The 21,046-nt window shown below is 35.2% G+C and overlaps 1 protein-coding gene across 4 annotated transcripts in view; it reads right to left on the bottom strand.

Annotated features, from left to right (window-relative positions):
- Positions 1 to 21,046, bottom strand: part of LOC145684084 (dynein regulatory complex protein 1) — a 110,936-nt gene that overhangs the window by 49,728 nt on the left and 40,162 nt on the right. For all 4 annotated transcript variants that reach the window (XR_014131245.1, XM_081755963.1, XM_081755964.1 and 1 more), the window contains exons 9-11: positions 20,397 to 20,623; positions 5,050 to 5,153; positions 666 to 781 (exon numbers count right to left, since the gene is read on the bottom strand). Coding sequence is in view for 3 of the 4 variants with exons in the window: in XM_081755963.1 (XP_081612089.1) it covers positions 666 to 781; positions 5,050 to 5,153; positions 20,397 to 20,623 (447 nt within the window). In the remaining variant the exon portion in view is untranslated. The remainder of the gene's footprint in view (positions 1 to 665; positions 782 to 5,049; positions 5,154 to 20,396; positions 20,624 to 21,046) is intronic.

Here is a 21,046-nt window from a genome sequence, read left to right as displayed (position 1 = left end):
AAGGAGGCTTTACAAAGTACTAAATGAAGGACAGTATTGAAAATGAGATAGTGTTATTCACTTGCTTGGAAATTAAGAAAAAATATTTTTCTTGCTAAATGTTACCTTGTAAGATAAATTTCTCAATTAGTTTCTTGCAAAATATTTTTGTAATATAGTTAGGTGTGTTCAATGGGTACTTAATTTTACATTAATTTTGTAAATAATTGTAGACAAAATATGTTTGAACTAATTTAGCGGTTACAATAAAGCGTTACATCTAATAACGTGCTGGTTAAATTTTAAATATGTAATACTGTATCATACAATTTATATGACCCAAATAAGAAAATTTATTGCCATAAAGCTGTGATGCACTTTTTTTTTTTTTTTTTTTAAACAAACTGTAGTGTCCTTAGCTTGTAACACTGAATAATAAATATGGCATTCTAAGTTTTTGTTTAATATGTAAATTTAAATTTGTGAGTTATTTGTACTTTAAAAAATTACAATTTTATATTGGGTTGGCATCATTATTAATCTGATGGCTCTGTAAACTAAATCAAACGAATTCCCCTTTTGACATTTGTATCGTGAAGTATTTTACCTTTTTTATCTATTACTTTAAAAGTTATATAAATGGTCAACCCTGTATATATTTCAATGTAATCTTCGTTCTATCATACCTTCTGAACGCCTAGAGAAAACAAAACTCTTTCGCTGCGAAATCCTTCTAGTCCCTGTTGAAACATTGTCTTTTGCTTCCCCTTCGTTCTCTGCAGGAGCATCATCTGGTTCAAAGCTGAAAGAGAAAATGGTCAACTATAAAATAACATCTTAATTCTATTTGCAATTGTGTCTCTCTCTTAAGTAAATAAGAGGTTCAACACTATGTATCTAAATAAACTTGCTCAAAAGAGAATGTGATAAGAAAAAAAAGTTTGTTCTGCATTCGACAAGACTCCAAAACCACACCCACCCACCCACCCACACACCCACACACACACACACACACACAAAAACACTTGGCGTAGCAGCCCAGTTTTGAGGGCCTGAGCCGCTCCAACGCCATCTCTCAGCGACTGACTGAACTACGTCCAGACTAGCGACGAGCACGTGGTCACTAACCGGCGTATCAGGAACTCTCTAGACCTAGAGGCCGTCACGTCTTTCATTCACGTGACTCCCCAATTTGCCTCATGACACTGTGAAGCACCGACCGGGAATCGAACCAGGGATCACGTGGACTCTAACCACTAGACTACAGTGTACCTTTGGACAAGACTTCACTTGAAGTAATATTCATTTCCAACGCAATTACTTAGTAGAGATTGAAAAATATCTTTGCATTGATCTAATTTCAGCTTTATCCGTGTTTCGCTATACTTGTGGTCCACGAACAAATTATCCTATTCTGCATATCTATATTTACCATACGAATATAATGAGATAACACTAAACACTAATAAAATCAAACGCTTCAATTAAGTGGGATGTTTCAAGTTTGGTCTTTCTTCCAGGATTGCGTAGGGGAGCTGCAGATCAGAATCAAAGAGATTTAAAAATAGATGTTGATATTAATACCACTACATCAGTAGCCTAATAACTTTTTAATTTATATTTTTAATCCTTCAGTCAAAGGAACACAATAACTATCGAATACATAATTTATTCTGGATTCACGGGACATTACTTCAATACAACAGCATCCATCTACACCAGGGACGTAGCTAAGGGGGGCACGAGGTGGTACCGGCCTCTATTTATTTAAAATTATGTGTTACAATTTTTTTAACCGACAATAAATGAAAAAATTGTCCATAGTAAACTGAAATGATTCATACTTCTAAGAAAAGGTTATATTTTAAATCCATTTATAGGCTATATCTTAAACGTTAAGTGAACGGTAATATGAGTACAAGATAAGTAATTTTGGGGGCTGGGCGTCATCTTCGTTAACATTGGGAGGTTCTCCCAGCCCTTAGAGTGATTCCAGCCTTATAGTCGCCTTGAGATACTAAGTGCTAAAAATCTATAAGAATATACTTTTTTATAATCAACTAAGAAAAAACTGAAAGGTTGATTCGACTCAAAGGGTACAAGGATCACTCTCCCCCATTACTAAATTTTGCAACATAGTATTTTATATTTTAATTGTTTTACTAGAAGGTATTGAGTATAGATTTACTGGAAGTAGTAGATTATTACTTTCTTATATTTATTATATTTAACAACAATTCTGGCAAAACAGTGGATAAACTATTTAGACCCCTATATATACTGGCGCTGGCCACAGGCTGAGCGGGAAAGTCTATTTTCTTACTGAACGTGGAGTGCGCAGTGTTAAGTTTGCTATGTATGTGTTCTTGAAATTAAGTTAAATATGGAGAGGTTTATAAAATCTGGATATATTATTTCACATGGAAAAAGTGAGAAACAATTGAGGAGTACCTGCAGCAAAACTGATTGGGTGCATGTTGATGCTGAGGAAAATATTCATTCGGACACTGTTGATAACGAAGAAGCTAAGGAAGTTGCTAGCACCTAACAGCAAAACATTCATGCGAATGATTTGTTTTCAGAGATCCAAAGAAACTGGAAATGTTGAGCGCTTAAACGTATAGTGGCGATTGCGATCCATTTGGGTCGACAGGGATTGGCTTTCCGAGGCAACGATGAAGATAACAACAGTTTAAATAAAGAGGATTTCTTGCAAATATTCGAGTTGTTACGACATTTTGACCCTTTTTTAAAGAATATGCAGCGCCAGGGAATATTACCTATTTATCCCCAGAAATTCAAAATGAAGTTATCTTGTGCTGCGGTGAGGAAACCATCAATGTCATTGTAAGTGAACTGAATGCCGCTGGAAAGTTCAGCGTTATAGCTGATGAAACGCGAGATATTAGTGTTTCTGAAAAACTTAGTGTTTGCGTGAGATATGTGAAAAATTCTAAAACGGTAGAGCACTTTTTGAAATTTGAGATAAATGTTGAATACATATCGAAAACAATTATCGAAACTTTGACTTCTGTAGGTGTTAATAAAGACTCAGAATGCATTGGTTAAGCTTACGATGGGGCGAGCGTTATGAGAGGCTACATAGGTGGTGTGCAAAAGTTATTTCGGAAGTCTCATTGCCTCGCACTGTATACCCATTGCTATGTGCACCAGTTGAATTTAATAATAGTAAAAGTGTGTTCGTTCGAACAAGCAAATACCTTTTTGATTTATTGCAGACTTTGCATAATTATTTCTCTGTCTAAAAGCTTATAGACGATAAAGCAAGCTCAGAGATCATTACGTTTGGAGCAAGCCAGTGTACCTGGCCTTTCAGACATTCGTTGGGCTTCACATCCCGGTACTTGTTTACTGAACGCTGTGAAAAAGAATTATTGAGCTATAACCTCTGCATTAGAGGGTAAGGATGCAAAGAAAACTACTAAAGCTGAGGTATTGCAAACAAACTGAAATCATTCGCAACTGTTTCATGCTTTTCTTTTTTTTCTTTTTTTTTTTTTTTTAAGCAAGATTGTGGGAATTACCAGCGGCCTGAATAATTTTCTATCCTAACAGACGCCCAACTACCTATTTGTTCCGTTGTTGGAGCCATAAAAGAACTTAGAACAGAAGAAAATTCATAGTGTCTCTACACTGAAGCATTGGCGTTTGCTACACAAAATAGTGTAGAATGTTCTAATCAAAGAGCACAGAAAAGCGAGATAATAGTACTATGAAAGGTTTTCTGTTTTCGGGTAGTATTCCACAGAGATACACTATCGAGTAGTATTTCACTATCCAAAAGTACATGTTTCAGAATCCTAAGGTACTCACGAAACAGCTTTTATAGAGGAAATTTGGCAACGGACATATAATTTGAAGTACTCACCAATTACCTCTATAACAATTGTTGCGGAAGTATCAGAGGATTTTGAAACTTGTATATAAGTTATTTCATCTGCAAACATGGCCCCCACAAACTCAGAACTCTGGCTACATCCCTGATCTACATCATACTCGTCCAACATAAATTTGTTGACTACTACTCCTTTTCCTGAAAAGGGCCACGGTGGCTCACCTCTGGTGCATGGGATCCTAGGTTAGATCCCAGCCCTCGCCAAGTGAGCTTTGTGGTGGAGAAACACCGTGTACGAGGGGTTTTCATCCTCACCGTCTCCTTTAGCCTAGCCGGCAACATAACCGTGGTACGTAAAACTTAAAAGATTTCATTTCATTTCATTATCTTTTTCTGAAAGGAAAAAAAATATCCTGGCGCAGACTTCAGTCTGTATCGCCATTTAAACTATTTTTTTCATATTTATTTCTTTATCATCTTTATTTTTCTTTCTTTCTCCAATAAGCTATTGGATTTTTCTTTTCATGTTCATTTTTCTTTTCTTTTAGTAACTGTATTTGGTTTTCTTTATTTTTTCTTTTCTTTTCTTCATAAAATTACAAAACTGCATACAATTACAGTACTGTTTAGTTCTTCATTGTTCAGTGCTAATATTTTTTATTGGATAAGGACCCTGTCCTTGAATATTACATAATACAGTTAATAAAAATTCTCAGAATTTCGTAGTTAATTCATAGACTGAAAAATTATTTGGTTCATATCAGCCCAAATGATAAACAAATATATAAAATGTAATTTTGGCGTTTCTAGGAGAAATTAAGAATAGGGTTGCGAATTCCACCGATCAATCAAGAAATGTCTGGGCTTTTGTTAATGAATAACATCTTCTGAAATTATTATCCAAATCAAACCAAAACCAAACCATTGGCGGGAGCTGGGATTGAACCCGGGACCCCACGCGCCAGAGGCGAACGCTCTACCACTGAACCACCGCGGCCTCCACAGGTACATTAGAACACAGTTGCAAGACAAATATTAGCTTAACTTTGGAGTTGGGTGGAGCTGGCTAATTCTTTAAATATAAGCTATACTATGGATTATGTCCAGTTAGATCAACGAAAAACATATCAGTTTCAACAAAGTTTTGTGTAATCTATTAATTTCCGAAAATAAAAAATGCAAGGGAAATTTTTAGTTTTATTTCAAGTCCTTACCTTTCTAAGTCAAATACTACTGGAGAACAAACGGTACAGTGAGCATACGGAAGGAAATATTTCTTTAATAATAACACATCTGCTTCATTTTCCACTCCCAAAGCCTACGGAAAAATGGAAAAGAAAAAGTACATGAGAAATGAAATCACATATTATAACGTTTTTCGGAAGCTTTTAGTCTTGATCTTCATCATATATGTAGATCACCATCACCACCATAGAAGAATAATAATAATAATAATAATAATAATAATAATAATAATAATAATAATAATAATAATAATAATAATAATAATAATAATAATCTGAAATTACATCAAACAAAGGAAATCATTTTTATAATGGAAGTTCAAGGCAAAATATTGTATGTAAAGCTGTATGAACATGTTTTATAAAGAAGGCTACGAGGTAACATTATTTTACCAAAATAAATTTTAAAGGTACATTTTACAGAAATATATTGAAACTTTGCACAGTTATCTTGGAAAAAGAAAAGTTTAAGTTTACTTAAAAACTGTGGATAATCAGTTTTTACTATATGGTAATAAAGGTTTTTCATCTCTCATACGGACGAAGATACACTAAAGCTTGTGATAGACAGGTACGCGTTCAAGAATTTTTTAAAAAAAATATAGTTGTGTCCAATAAAATGCTACAGCTAACTCTACTTATTTTTTAACCTTCTATAACTACATATTTCAAGTCAAGTCTTTCTTAACATTCTCGCCGACATTTTCCCAAGAATCTGGTTCGTAAATACAGAATTTCGGACTCATCTCTATTATGATAATTTTTATTCTACTAAATGTAAAGAATCGTAATCTAAAGTTGTCCCGTATTTTCTTTCCATCCTTAAGTTTTAGGGACGATTGGCGAAAACTAATTTTTAAAGACGCTCTCTTTCTACGTTTGACAGTCATGGACGCCATCTACAATCTGGTAATCTTGAACCGAAGTCAGAGTAATTAATGGAAAGGTAATTGTATAATCTATCAAATAAATAAAATAAAAATTTTCTCCCTATAAAAACTTCTTTATATATTCAATGTGTGTATACTCGTTTAGAGATATTTTATTTTACCTTGATCAATTTCGTTTTAAATGTATCACTCTTTTAAAACGTTAAAGACAGTTTGTTTATTAATGAAACTCAATGAATATGCAAACCGAAATGAAATACGAGGTGCGTTCAGAAAGTAAGATCCCAAGGGCGATAAACACGAAGGACGTCATAGACCTTGAAATATTTACTGCAATAGATAAAACACAGCTGACACTACTTTTCAACACACTCACTACCAGAATTCAGACATCATCCCATAGAATCAACTTTTGTATTCTGATGTCGTAAAACTCAGCCGGCTGGGAGCGGAACCAGTGCATGACAGCCGTATGCAATTGTTCATCACTATCATCAGACAGGAATTTCTTGACGTGTAAGAAAACATGAAACCACTTAGAGCAAAATCCGAACTATACGGCGGGTAACAACCGATCTCTTGCAGTCATTCCAGTGGGACATGTTTGACCACCCACTGTATAGCCCGAATCTTGCTCTGAGCGATTTTCTTGTCTTCTTACATCTGTTACATTTGTTGGAAAGTAGCGTCACTTGTGCTATATCTGTGGCAATAAATGTTTCAAGGTCACTGTTTATCTTTTGTGTTTACCGCCCTAAGGAAATTTACTTTCCAGACGCGCCTCATATTTAGCTTAAGAACTTATGGTTATATTCTGAAGACTAAAGGAAACTTAAGAATTGATGGAATAAAGATAGTGGACGTATGCATATTAGCAATGCATAGTATGCACATTAGTAATAAAAAATTGACAACATACTAACCGAAGCACTCAAACGACGACGGTAAATTGACGCTGCGTTTCAATGACCCTTTTAACTTTCTTCATCCATATATTTATAAAAAAGATTATGCACCTTGTAGAACTACGTATTTTGATCAGTTTACTCCACTATAAAACACAATTTGAAAGTTCCTCGAATCATTGCTATACAAATTCCTTATCAAAAATCACTCCTCTCTCTTCTAGCGGATCTTAAAAACACGTAAATAATCCATCCACAGTGTTTACACACATTGGTGTTACTTTTCACCAATATTTTTCCAACTGGATAGATTTTAGCGAACAGTAAATCAATTTCTTCTTATGTTTAGTATTAAAAATGCAATCATGTTCAAGTCTGTATTTGCTCGGGAGAACCCCGAAAAATACATAAATATGATATTGTCCACTCCAAGTTGTAACCTTCCCCTCTTTTCCCCTCTCTGTCACCTTGTTAACCACCAGTACATTTCCCGATGAAAACCACTGGAGGCAAACTTCATCCGAAGATTTTTTTTTTTTTTACCGTGTTACTTGCTCGCACAAGGAAACTAATTGGGGCAAAGAGAGAGAGATAAAGTTTGGGAGAAAAGACGTAGAAGGCGAGTGTAATACTGTTAATTAGTTCTTTAGTCATTCAACCTTAAATTATATATGTACGTATATATCTGGAACACAATACTTGCGATATCTAACATTTACGCACCTACGTCTCTCAGAATATAACTGACGATTAGTCACTAAAGAGTAATATATTATTATTATTATTAATTTTCTAAAAGAATACGAAAACTAATATCATTATTGAAGTTACTATTTACATTTACGTAAGATAACTAAAAAAACTAACGAATAGAATGAAATAAAGAAATAGCACAAACTTACCATATATATATATATAGATATATTTCAATAAAATGAATATTCTGCAACGTTTACAAATGCGGCAGATGTCTGCACATGGAGACCTTAAAATACTTCTAATTTTATGTACTGTCTCAGGTTATTTAGTTAAAAAGTTTTCTATTTTTTTTTTATTACGAAGATCCGTAGAAACGATGACTAGCACAATGGATTTTTTTTTACACTAATCGCTTTTAGAATGTCTCACTCCTTTTGATGATGCACTGTTTATAAATGTAGTCATATCATCTCACAAATGGTGGACGTATCTGATAAGTTTTGAGAAATATGCAGCTACACATTCCGGTATTTCACACTGTTTATAACGTCTGTAGTTTACTTTTAGAAAGTACTCAATTTCATACGAGTTACAACGTGCTATTCACTTAATTACTGTGTATGTATCACACGTAGTTTCATATTAAACCTGACATTCAACTTCACAATAATACAACAAAATACTAAGAATAACTGTAAAGGATAATATCTAATAAAAGAGCTACTCAACTCCACTGCAATAAGATATAATGAATTTACGATGGATTCCAAAGAAAATCTTTTATCTAAGAAATAATTCAGTTACTGAGAATAACATATAATTAATATTAATTGGAACTATTAACAACTTAATTCGCACTATAGCTGTGGAAGGAATATCATAGGATAATTATCCGGTCAAACCTTTAAACTTCTTAATACTTCCTAATCTATATGTCTGTATTAGCGTCTGCCGTCTTCGGAACTACTCAACACCATCCTACATGTCAATAATCTCATGAACATGTCACCACTTCAAGCCACTACTTGAATCTGATTGATTTTTTTTTTCAAGTTGGAAATAACTCACAAGTAAAGGCTACTGTTTCTTTTTATTTAATTTAATTTTTTGTACTGTTGCCAACGATAATAATAATCATAAATTTTCCGCTTCCAATATCAGTAGTAAGTAATATGTAGCATTTCACCGGTCGTTCAGATCTCCTACGTAATATTAAGTGCAGTTATTGTATTACTTTGTACTCCTTTTTTTTTTTCTCTTCGCTCAAACAATACAGACTACAGAAGAAAAATGCAATATAGAAATTCTTTGAACTAAGCATGACGAAAATATTACTTCAACACTAGCAGCAAATTAAACAGAATACATATACACACACATAAATATTCGTATAAGCCCTTCTTACTATATGCATGTATGCGTCATATTTCAGCGATCTATATATATGCATATCATTATCGTTACTATTTGTTTTAAGCACTATATCATGATAAGGTCGGAGCTTTAGGAACCCCTCAGATTAAATATTCTATAACGTATATGACTTCAAATAGAACAAAACAACTAAACACATTAAAATTTATTTCGTGTCACAAGAAGTAATAGCATTTTTGAGAGCATCAGTAGCATGAGATTGTCGGACAGACGAGAGAGCAGAGTATATACAACGAGAGCTACATTAGGTGGACGAATTTAGTTGGATCTAAGCAAAATACGGTTTGCCCAGTTAACGGGGCAAGCTTAGGTAGTTTTGCATTACATGGTTAGTGGCTTGGCTTTAAAGCTTACTCGTAATTCATTGTTACGAATGTATTGCCCAACAAAACAAAGATATCTACATTAGCCATCTTTATACCGGAATAAACACACAACAACAATTCTTCAGAATAATTACGCTCTTTGTGAAGCTTATTTCACCTATGAAATATCAGGTAATATTTCTCAAAATTCGTATTAAAATAAATTATTCATTAACACAAGCCAATTTATCACATGCTTGCACGTCCAAAGTTTACCAAGCCGAGCCACAATATACGGTGACAAACTTCAATCATAGAAATACAGCAACTTCTCTCGTTAGTTCGATGGCCTGCATAGAATTTTCAAAATAAATCACTTACTCTTCTTGAAGGTTTATATAAATACGTATATTTCTATTGTAAGATATCTTATTTTTTATAAAAAAAAAGATCCTAAACTTGTTTGAATCACTACTTATTTCACGCCACCACACCTTGCGCCAAAAACATAAAATGCTTCTGCACATTTTCCTTTTCTTCTTCTTCTTCTTCTACTACTCTGCAAAATCGTCTCTCGTTCTGTCCTGCACCCTTCAATGCACACTTAGCTTACGATTTTAGATTCTTATATAGTTAGTACGCCTAAAACAATGCTTTATAGTTTAGCATTATGCAAAATAGCTTACTTAAGATGTAAATTATTTCTAAATTGTTAAATTACTGATTCTTTAAATAATTTATGGCCAGTAAAATAGCATACATATCTGAGATTCGCAAAATTATACGCAAAGAGTGTTATGGGGCCATACAAATCTACATATGTGACATGTACGTTACATACTCCCGCCTCTCCATTAAAAATTTAATGGTAATTAAATTTTTCTTAGTCCAAGCTTAAAATTTGTTTATATACTATAATAAAACTTACTTAACATAATATTTACTCTACAGTTCTCTCTTTAATGTTTAGGGTAATGTTTTAACAAATCCTTGCGTTTCTCATCCGTACAATCGAAGATTTTTAAATTTCGAAAGTTTTCAGTACCAAGAACTTCACCTTGTAATGTGTGTAATAGTGCTCGATTCCTCAATACCTTTACTACTAGATACGGACCTGAATACACATTCATCCATTTAGCAGATTCTTTCTTTAAGATTGAAGACAAGTAGTGAGTTCGAAGCATGACTAGTTGTCCTTCCTTAAGTTCGACCTGTTGTCTATTACTATTTGCAACACTTTTATCCTTGACGGAAACAATTATATACGGAGTTTTATCTTCCACATGTTCTACGTTCTTGGGCCATGGAAAAGCTTTCCTAAAACTGTCAACACTGGAATAATTCAAAAATGATTCAACAGGTACTCCATTTATACTAGTGCAATATGAGTGGTTCAAAAGACGTTGGATTTCCACTAAATACCGGTTCCATTTCGTCTGATCCTGTCTACTATATAGGCGAATCAACCGATTCAACTCCTTATGGCTTCTCTCAGTTACACCATTCGACGTGGGAGAGTAACTCGAGGTGAGGATATGCCGAATTCCATATTTCTTACAGAAATCCTTCCACATGTTAGAAGTAAACTGTGAACCACGATCTGATACGATTTCTTCTGGATATGGTAATAAATGGAAATATTTCTTCTCGAGGCTCGTGATGATTTCCTTGGTATGAGCAGTTCGCAAAGGCAGAAACGTCACAAAACGTGAGTGTATATCAATTATAGACAGGATATAATGATATCCTTCACTAGGAGGTAACCTCCCTACAATATCTATGCCTAGTTTCACGTGCGGCGCATCCGACTCAATATGGCATTCTTGTCTAGTGATTGCTCGAGTAGAAAACTTTGTCTGTGCACATTCTACACAGCTGTTAATATATCGTTTAAATGTATATCTCTGCTTCCTCCAATAGAAGAACGACTTACAGAACTTCAGACATTTTCGTACTCCAAAATGCCCCATTGAATGTATGGTACTTACTATCTCTTCTACGCAGCTTTCCGGGATTACCAAGAGCCATCGAGAGCTCTTCGGCGGTCGTAAATATAAGAGCTCATTATATAGCGTTAACTTATTGTTCGAACTTGTATTTCCCAGCTGTTGTTTCAACTTTAAGCACATGTCATCCTTTTCTTGTTCTCGTTTTATCTTCTCGTGATCAATCTCAGAAAATTGTGACCTCGACAGAAAATTGATGTAATGCACTTCTGGTTCAGCTTCAACACTAGGAGGGCTACGACTCAAAGTATCTGCAACGGTGTTCTCCTTTCCAGGGCAATGCTCGAACTTCAAATCAAATTTTTGCAACTTTAACAGAATCCTCGTTGTCCTTGGATCAAGACCTCTTTGAGTGAATGCATTAGTAGCGGCTGAATTGTCCGTGTGGACATAGGTCTTTCGTCCTATGATATATTGTTGGAAGTGCTCGCACAAAAATAGTATAGCCAATAACTCAAGCTGTGAGATAGAGAGAGATAACTCATGCGGCTTCACTCGACGGCTTGCATAACCAATGACTCGCTGTTCCTTTTGATCTATGTCCTCTTCACCTGTCGGGTATTGTGCTAAATATCCAGCTAGGTTTTCCATACATGCATCACTATATATATGGAAAGGAAGAGAGAAATCTGGTTGGTCAAGTGCCGGCGGATTACTCATAATTACTCTAAGCTTATAAAACGAATCAAGTGCTTCCTGATCGATTACAAATTTTCGATCCTTTTTTAATAAATCATAGAGTTTTGTCGTAAGCTCTGCATATTTAGGCATAAATCGATTTCTCCAGTTAACTAATCCCAAAAATCTTCTAAGTTGTTTTCTAGTTTTAGGTATCGGGAAGCATCTTATAGGTTCATTTAATTTAGGGTCTACCTTTATCTCTGTTCCACTCACTATGTGACCCAAAAATTTTATCTCAGTTTTAAAAAATTCACACTTCTTAAAATTTAAAGAAAAGTTAGCCCTTTCAAAAATGTCAAATACTTGTCGCAGATGTTCTAGATGATCAGTCTGTGTTACACTTTTCACAAGTACATCGTCTAAATAGAGAACTACAAAGTCACGAGTTGACTCATCAAAAAATTGCGTCATCACATGTTGAAATATGGCTGGAGAACTTTTAAGACCTTGCGGGAGCACCGTTAAGACGTATTGAGAACCCTTATAAATGAAGCTAGTACAATCGTACGAAGCTGGATGAATACTTATTCCATAGTATGCGCTGGAAGCGTCGTAAGTTGAGAACCAGTGAGCCTTCGCCACACGATGAAGCAGATCATTAATCGGCTCTACCTGTACTTGGGGAGCAATAATTTTTTCATTAATAGCCCTCAGGTCCAGTACAGGACGAACTCCTCCAGATGACTTCCTGACTACATGAACTGGATTTTTATACGGTGATAACTTTTTCTTGGCAATACCTAACTTCAACCATTTTTCAAGCTCCGCTTCAAATTCCGCTTGCATTGTTTGTGGCACAGGATAGATAGGTTTAACGACTGGCAAATTATCTTTTAATTGTATTCGATATGGAGGCGCTTTAACTCTGCGAGGGTATTCCGAGAACAAACCCCGATATAGCATCAGTATTTTACGGAGTTCTTCTCTAATTTTATCTGGTAGATCATTTCGTGAATTTATATACTCATTAATATCTTCCTCGTTTACATTACAATCAGAATTTAGGGACGATTCGGTGGTAGTCATCCTTTCTGGCTTTTCTTCAGATGACATATCTGGCGATGTAGCTTGGCAGAGTACAATTGGGTCACACATAAAAGTCCTTTTTCCCATTCTTTCTAAATTAATCTCCAAGTCCTCATACGGCACCTTCACTAACATCACACTAGGCTGGTCGGTAGAAACTGTCACAATATTACCATTACTATCTCTCATTGTAATCTTCTTTTCACCTCTATCCAAAATTACTCTAAACTGATCCAAAAATGGACATCCAAGTAGTATATCGACGCGCAGATACTGGATAACGAACATCGTCACTTCGAAAATATGGTCCTGAATACTTAAATTGAACGTCTGTACACCCTTAACTAAAAATGTTTCCTTTCCAGCAAACGCTCCCAACTTTAGGTTAGAATATGGTCTCAGCTTCGCTGATGGGAATCGTTTCTTTAGTTTACACCAAACTTCCCAATCCATAAGAGAGAGTTCAGATCCGGAATCAATAATACAGGTTAATTGCAGTCCCCCTATATTTCCCTTCACTGTAGGGGAATTTGAGAAATACCTGACCTCGTTTTCCTTCTCAGATTCTTCTTCCTCCACCACAAAATTTACATCAAATCGTACGAATGAACTTGGATTAGACATATCACCTAAAGAATTTTCTTCTAAGTTAAACCTTGGAATATTTATTGGGCCACGAATTTCGTTTACAATGGGGTGTTCAGATTTTCCGCAGTTATCCTCCCCCACTAAACAAGGTAACTGCGGGGCTAGTTTGTTGATTTAGGGATTGTTTCGTCTTCATCACTATGTCTAGGATTTCTAGAATAGTTTCTACTCTGATCGTTCTCGGAACTACCTTGGTTATTGCCACTGTTATTACTTTCAGAGTTATGATTTATATTTCGATTATTAAAGTTATATCCGTAACTATATCCTCTTCCTCGTCCACGACCATTTCTCCTATTATATGAACCGTTTCCTCTGTTGTATGAGCCAAATGTTTCATTATTACCTGACTGTGATCTCTGATTATTCCTATCCCAGTAAGGCTGATAATCTCGATTATTTCGATTGCCACTAAAATTCTGATATCCATTATTGTCACTATTTTGAGAATTTGGTGGTGATCTATTGTTAGTTTGTGTGTAAGTCAAAAATTCTGTCTGGCTACCGGTTTCAACTTGCGTTTGAGGCATCTTATGGGTTTTAGTTTGCCGCACAAAAAACCGTTTAGGCGGAGGGCGAGAATCAATAGAATTCGTTTGTCCTGCTAACGCAGCTATTTTTGCAGTTAACTCTTTAACATTTTTGCATAAATGAGAAGCTATAGTTCGGGACTCTTCTGGCGGCAAACTTTTTACTACTAAATCCACAATTTCAGCTTCATCCGGATTATTAACAATTTGGAAATAATCGTCTATCAATCGCCAGGTAAACTCTATCAACGACGAATCCTTCATTTTGTCGTATCGGCGCGATTGTAACTCCCACTTTTGCGCCCGTTCGAGTTGATCATTACAGTACATCTCCCGAAATAACCGTTCAAAATCCGCATAAGACTTAATACTATGTTCGACACTTTTATACCACGCTCGGGCATATGATGTTAATTGCTCTTTTGCGATTTCTAAACGTTCCTCATCGGTTAGTGACGGGTAGTTCGATAAACATCTTTGGAGTTTTTCCAAGAACTCACGAGGTTTTCCTTTTGTAGTATTTCCATCATATGTAGGGAAATAGCTACGGTCACTAAGTTTAGGTTTCTTTATTGATACTAACTTGGAGTCAGGTACAGTCACTCTGGGATTCTCGTGCGAAATAGAATTAGAAGTAAGATAGTTACACGTTACCGTCTGAGTATTGCTATTGGGAGGAGGTTTAATATAATAGCCATTATCGTATACTCCGGGAGTAAATACTCCACATCTTAGGCTTGATTCCGTGGTCTGTGCATTTCCAACTCGCGAATAAAAACTAGGGCTTGGTTGAGAGATGAAAACTCCGCTAGTCATACCTCCAAACAGATGAGGTGCTGACCAGGTGGTATTTACGCCTCCAGTTGTAATAATACTAGTAGTTACAGAAGTAGTAGCTGCCTTTGTGAAATTGATGACGGTTGGTGGTTCCCCACTCACGGTCTTGAAGGTCGTTTCATTTATAATCGATTTATCTTGGTTTATTCCGTCATACCTTCTCTTCCGAGAAATTCCTAACTCGCCAGTGTCAAGAAGTGTTGGCTTTAACTCAATAGCTATTAGTCGGTTATTAATTTCACTGATATCCTCTGCAGTTTTTCTCTGTATATCATTTAACTTCTGTTGCATTCCCCGCGTAGTGGCATCAATTAATTGTAAATCCATTTCTACCTTCTCAGACTGTTTACGCAACTTGCTGACATCCCCTGTGTAAGAAACCATATTCGATTCGTAAAGTTCAAACCGAGAAGAAATGCCCTGAACGGTGGTATTTACCTTCCTCAACCCTTCTTGGGTTTGCATGGTCTGCTCCCGTACAGCAGAAACTTTAGTGTCAACTTCATTAACCTGAGTTTCAAAATTTTTAACTTGTTCGTTTACTGCTCCTATCCTTATCTCTATCGCGCCATTCACGCGCTCGTCTACTTCTTTAATCTGAATCTTGAGATCATCTACTGCTGTCGCTAGAGATATAATCTCAGAATTAGCTCTACTTAGACCGTCATTTAAATCCTGCTGTACTAAGTCAATTTTCTTATCGATAGCATTAGTGATACTTCCTACTCTACGACTCATATTGTCGAATCTCACAGACATGTTCTCAAACCTATCCTTACAATCGTCCTGTAACCTTTTAAACTGGTTTTCATTGTTTAATTGAACAGCTTGAATCTGACTTTCTAAATTCTCTATCTTACGATCTACATGAGCAGTTACTCCACTTATCGTGGCGTTTATTCTACTAACCATAGTTTCCATTTGATTGTTTAAGTTAGTCAACCGAGTATCCATAGTTTGATTATTTTGCTGCATCATTACTAATTGTGTCATTAAATCTGACAATGTTATCTCCCTAGTTTTCTCTTCCGAGCGGTTGTCTTTATTGGGTTCGCTTCTCTCGATTGCATGCTCTAAAGTATTCCCATTAGCAGTACTACCTATGTCACTTGTTTCATTTCCCTGATTACAAGTTTCCTTGCTTATCGGTGTCGACTGAGGTTTAAGACCAACACCAATAAAACCATTCGTAATACTCGTATTTCCATTCATCGTACCATTACCAACGGTAACTGATATTGGCGGTTCCTTCCGACAGTACAAACATCGCCACCCCTGATCATTTTGTAATGCTATGTTTTGTTCATCTGTCTCGGGTAAACCCAAGCAATTGAAATGATACCATTCATTACACTGCGTACACTGTACCCAGTACGTATATAAGTCATGTTCAGTACGGTCACATATGTGACACGGTTTATTTTCAGAGTTATTACTCCCTTTAAAGGTATTAGTCGAATTCGTTGAATCCATCGTTTACAAAATATACTCACACAGTTCAAACAATATAAATGTATCTGTTTGCTTCTTTTCATATAATAGCCTCACCACTAACCATGCAAGCTAACTTCCTAATATTCATTTTGCTCTCTATTTACTCTCGTCTGCTCTCTCACTCTTAGTTTTTTTTCTCTTCGAAGACTTCACAATCTTAGTGATTTCCTTTCGAAGACGAGGACATCACGCGTCCTGTCACGGTCGCCATTTTGTAACCTTCCCCTCTTTTCCCCTCTCTGTCACCTTGTTAACCACCAGTACATTTCCCGATGAAAACCACTGGAGGCAAACTTCATCCGAAGATTTTTTTTTTTTTTACCGTGTTACTTGCTCGCACAAGGAAACTAATTGGGGCAAAGAGAGAGAGATAAAGTTTGGGAGAAAAGACGTAGAAGGCGAGTGTAATACTGTTAATTAGTTCTTTAGTCATTCAACCTTAAATTATATATGTACGTATATATCTGGAACACAATACTTGCGATATCTAACATTTACGCACCTACGTCTCTCAGAATATAACTGACGATTAGTCACTAAAGAGTAATATATTATTATTATTATTAATTTTCTAAAAGAATACGAAAACTAATATCATTATTGAAGTTACTATTTACATTTACGTAAGATAACTAAAAAAAAACTAACGAATAGAATGAAATAAAGAAATAGCACAAACTTACCATATATATATATATAGATATATTTCAATAAAATGAATATTCTGCAACGTTTACAAATGCGGCAGATGTCTGCACATGGAGACCTTAAAATACTTCTAATTTTATGTACTGTCTCAGGTTATTTAGTTAAAAAGTTTTCTATTTTTTTTTTTTTATTACGAAGATCCGTAGAAACGATGACTAGCACAATGGATTTTTTTTTACACTAATCGCTTTTAGAATGTCTCACTCCTTTTGATGATGCACTGTTTATAAATGTAGTCATATCATCTCACAAATGGTGGACGTATCTGATAAGTTTTGAGAAATATGCAGCTACACATTCCGGTATTTCACACTGTTTATAACGTCTGTAGTTTACTTTTAGAAAGTACTCAATTTCATACGAGTTACAACGTGCTATTCACTTAATTACTGTGTATGTATCACACGTAGTTTCATATTAAACCTGACATTCAACTTCACAATAATACAACAAAATACTAAGAATAACTGTAAAGGATAATATCTAATAAAAGAGCTACTCAACTCCACTGCAATAAGATATAATGAATTTACGATGGATTCCAAAGAAAATCTTTTATCTAAGAAATAATTCAGTTACTGAGAATAGCATATAATTAATATTAATTGGAACTATTAACAACTTAATTCGCACTATAGCTGTGGAAGGAATATCATAGGATAATTATCCGGTCAAACCTTTAAACTTCTTAATACTTCCTAATCTATATGTCTGTATTAGCGTCTGCCGTCTTCGGAACTACTCAACACCATCCTACATGTCAATAATCTCATGAACATGTCACCACTTCAAGCCACTACTTGAATCTGATTGTTTTTTTTTTTTTCAAGTTGGAAATAACTCACAAGTAAAGGCTACTGTTTTTTTTATTTAATTTAATTTTTTGTACTGTTGCCAACGATAATAATAATCATAAATTTTCCGCTTCCAATATCAGTAGTAAGTAATATGTAGCATTTCACCGGTCGTTCAGATCTCCTACGTAATATTAAGTGCAGTTATTGTATTACTTTGTACTCCTTTTTTTTTCTCTTCGCTCAAACAATACAGACTACAGAAGAAAAATGCAATATAGAAATTCTTTGAACTAAGCATGACGAAAATATTACTTCAACACTAGCAGCAAATTAAACAGAATACATATACACACACATAAATATTCGTATAAGCCCTTCTTACTATATGCATGTATGCGTCATATTTCAGCGATCTATATATATGCATATCATTATCGTTACTATTTGTTTTAAGCACTATATCATGATAAGGTCGGAGCTTTAGGAACCCCTCAGATTAAATATTCTATAACGTATATGACTTCAAATAGAACAAAACAACTAAACACATTAAAATTTATTTCGTGTCACAAGAAGTAATAGCATTTTTGAGAGCATCAGTAGCATGAGATTGTCGGACAGACGAGAGAGCAGAGTATATACAACGAGAGCTACATTAGGTGGACGAATTTAGTTGGATCTAAGCAAAATACGGTTTGCCCAGTTAACGGGGCAAGCTTAGGTAGTTTTGCATTACATGGTTAGTGGCTTGGCTTTAAAGCTTACTCGTAATTCATTGTTACGAATGTATTGCCCAACAAAACAAAGATCTACATTAGCCATCTTTATACCGGAATAAACACACAACAACAATTCTTCAGAATAATTACGCTCTTTGTGAAGCTTATTTCACCTATGAAATATCAGGTAATATTTCTCAAAATTCGTATTAAAATAAATTATTCATTAACACAAGCCAATTTATCACATGCTTGCACGTCCAAAGTTTACCAAGCCGAGCCACAATATACGGTGACAAACTTCAATCATAGAAATACAGCAACTTCTCTCGTTAGTTCGATGGCCTGCATAGAATTTTCAAAATAAATCACTTACTCTTCTTGAAGGTTTATATAAATACGTATATTTCTATTGTAAGATATCTTATTTTTTATAAAAAAAAAGATCCTAAACTTGTTTGAATCACTACTTATTTCACGCCACCACACCTTGCGCCAAAAACATAAAATGCTTCTGCACATTTTCCTTTTCTTCTTCTTCTTCTTCTACTACTCTGCAAAATCGTCTCTCGTTCTGTCCTGCACCCTTCAATGCACACTTAGCTTACGATTTTAGATTCTTATATAGTTAGTACGCCTAAAACAATGCTTTATAGTTTAGCATTATGCAAAATAGCTTACTTAAGATGTAAATTATTTCTAAATTGTTAAATTACTGATTCTTTAAATAATTTATGGCCAGTAAAATAGCATACATATCTGAGATTCGCAAAATTATACGCAAAGAGTGTTATGGGGCCATACAAATCTACATATGTGACATGTACGTTACAAAGTTCATACGACCTGCGATTGAATCACGGAACCTTCACCTAGGACCCCCCCCAAAAAAAAAAAAAACTATGAATATTATATTGTCCACACCAAGTTTGTATGATCTACAATTGAATCACGGATTCTACGCTCGAGAGAGCCCCGAGAAATCATATAAATATGATGTAGTCCACATCAAGTTCATAACATCAACGAATAAAGTACGGACCCTCCGACCGACAGAATTTTGTCAAAAAAAAAAAAAAAAAACCCTATGGTTTCGATATTTTTCATCCTAAGTTCACATGAGCTGTGATTGAATCGCGGACCCTCAATACCTGAAATAAGTACTCTATCACCAATCCAAGATAATGTCTATGATGATCATGGATCCCAAAAGTACGACATCTGATGACAATGAATATAATTTGATCATTGCACAGACTGTCTTTAACATAAAAAAGTCGTTTGGGTCGTCGTCTTCTTCTTCACAGTGCTTACCTGAAACTGTGTCACCCTAAGTAACTGTAAAATGTATAAAGTTATGTTATAAATGAAAACAGTTGTTGTTTGATATTAGATGGCCGATTTCCATTTAAAACTATCGATCTACATTCAACATGATGTTTATGGCCTTCAAAATGACATACTTGACAACCCACATTTCAGGGGATAAGTTTATATACTCAGTACTCAATGGACTTTTTTTTTTTTTTTTTTTTGCACTGTGGAATGTCCTTGAAATAAGAAATATACACTTTGACTTTTTCATTTTTCATTCTACGAGTTCACTAAATAAATAAATAAATAAATAATAAAACTCACAGTAAAAACATTATCCAGTTTGACAAGAGTGCTCTCCTTCTCCGAGCGTGGTTCGAGTACTTTCTTGAGCATATCTTCAATAATAAACCCTGAGTTATCGGCAACCTGTTGAAGTATATGTCGCAACAACCTTCTCTCATTGGCTTCCTCAACGGTTTGTCCTTCCTCGGTATAGTCCTCACCCACTGGCTGGGGAGTTGCAGCGATAGCTTTTGCTTCCTCTTCTTCTATAATACAGAAAAGATTTTATCTTATACATCGAGAAAAAAATCTACCCAACTTGCTATACGTGTCATAGACTATACGATTGTAATCCTACTGCATATGTCTACATTAATTGTGTTTGCTATACAATACTGAAGTTATGAACGACAGGACCGGACCTAGGTTATTTGCCGCTCCTCCTCCTTCTCCAGAAAGAACAAATCTTAAAGGAGCAGTTCGACTTAGAAATGCATTTTTTACAATGTATTTCCATTTGTAGAGTTGACAATTCTAAAAGGAATGGTGTTTGTTTGATCGCGATACGTTCAGTCGTTAGCGAGTAACAGAGGAAGAAAGATTTTGTGATGACGTCATAGGTGGGCAAGAAGCGAGAGCAGGCTTACATACTACACAGTGTCAAGCATTTCGTTTGTGAGAGGTGCGGT

The sequence above is a fragment of the Thermobia domestica genome, chromosome 4, assembly GCF_964235325.1.
Source record: "Thermobia domestica chromosome 4, izTheDome1.hap1.1, whole genome shotgun sequence".
Taxonomy (NCBI): Eukaryota; Metazoa; Arthropoda; class Insecta; order Zygentoma; family Lepismatidae; genus Thermobia; species Thermobia domestica.
Note: the sequence above shows the minus strand (reverse complement) of the source record. Positions and strands in the feature narration are given on the sequence as shown.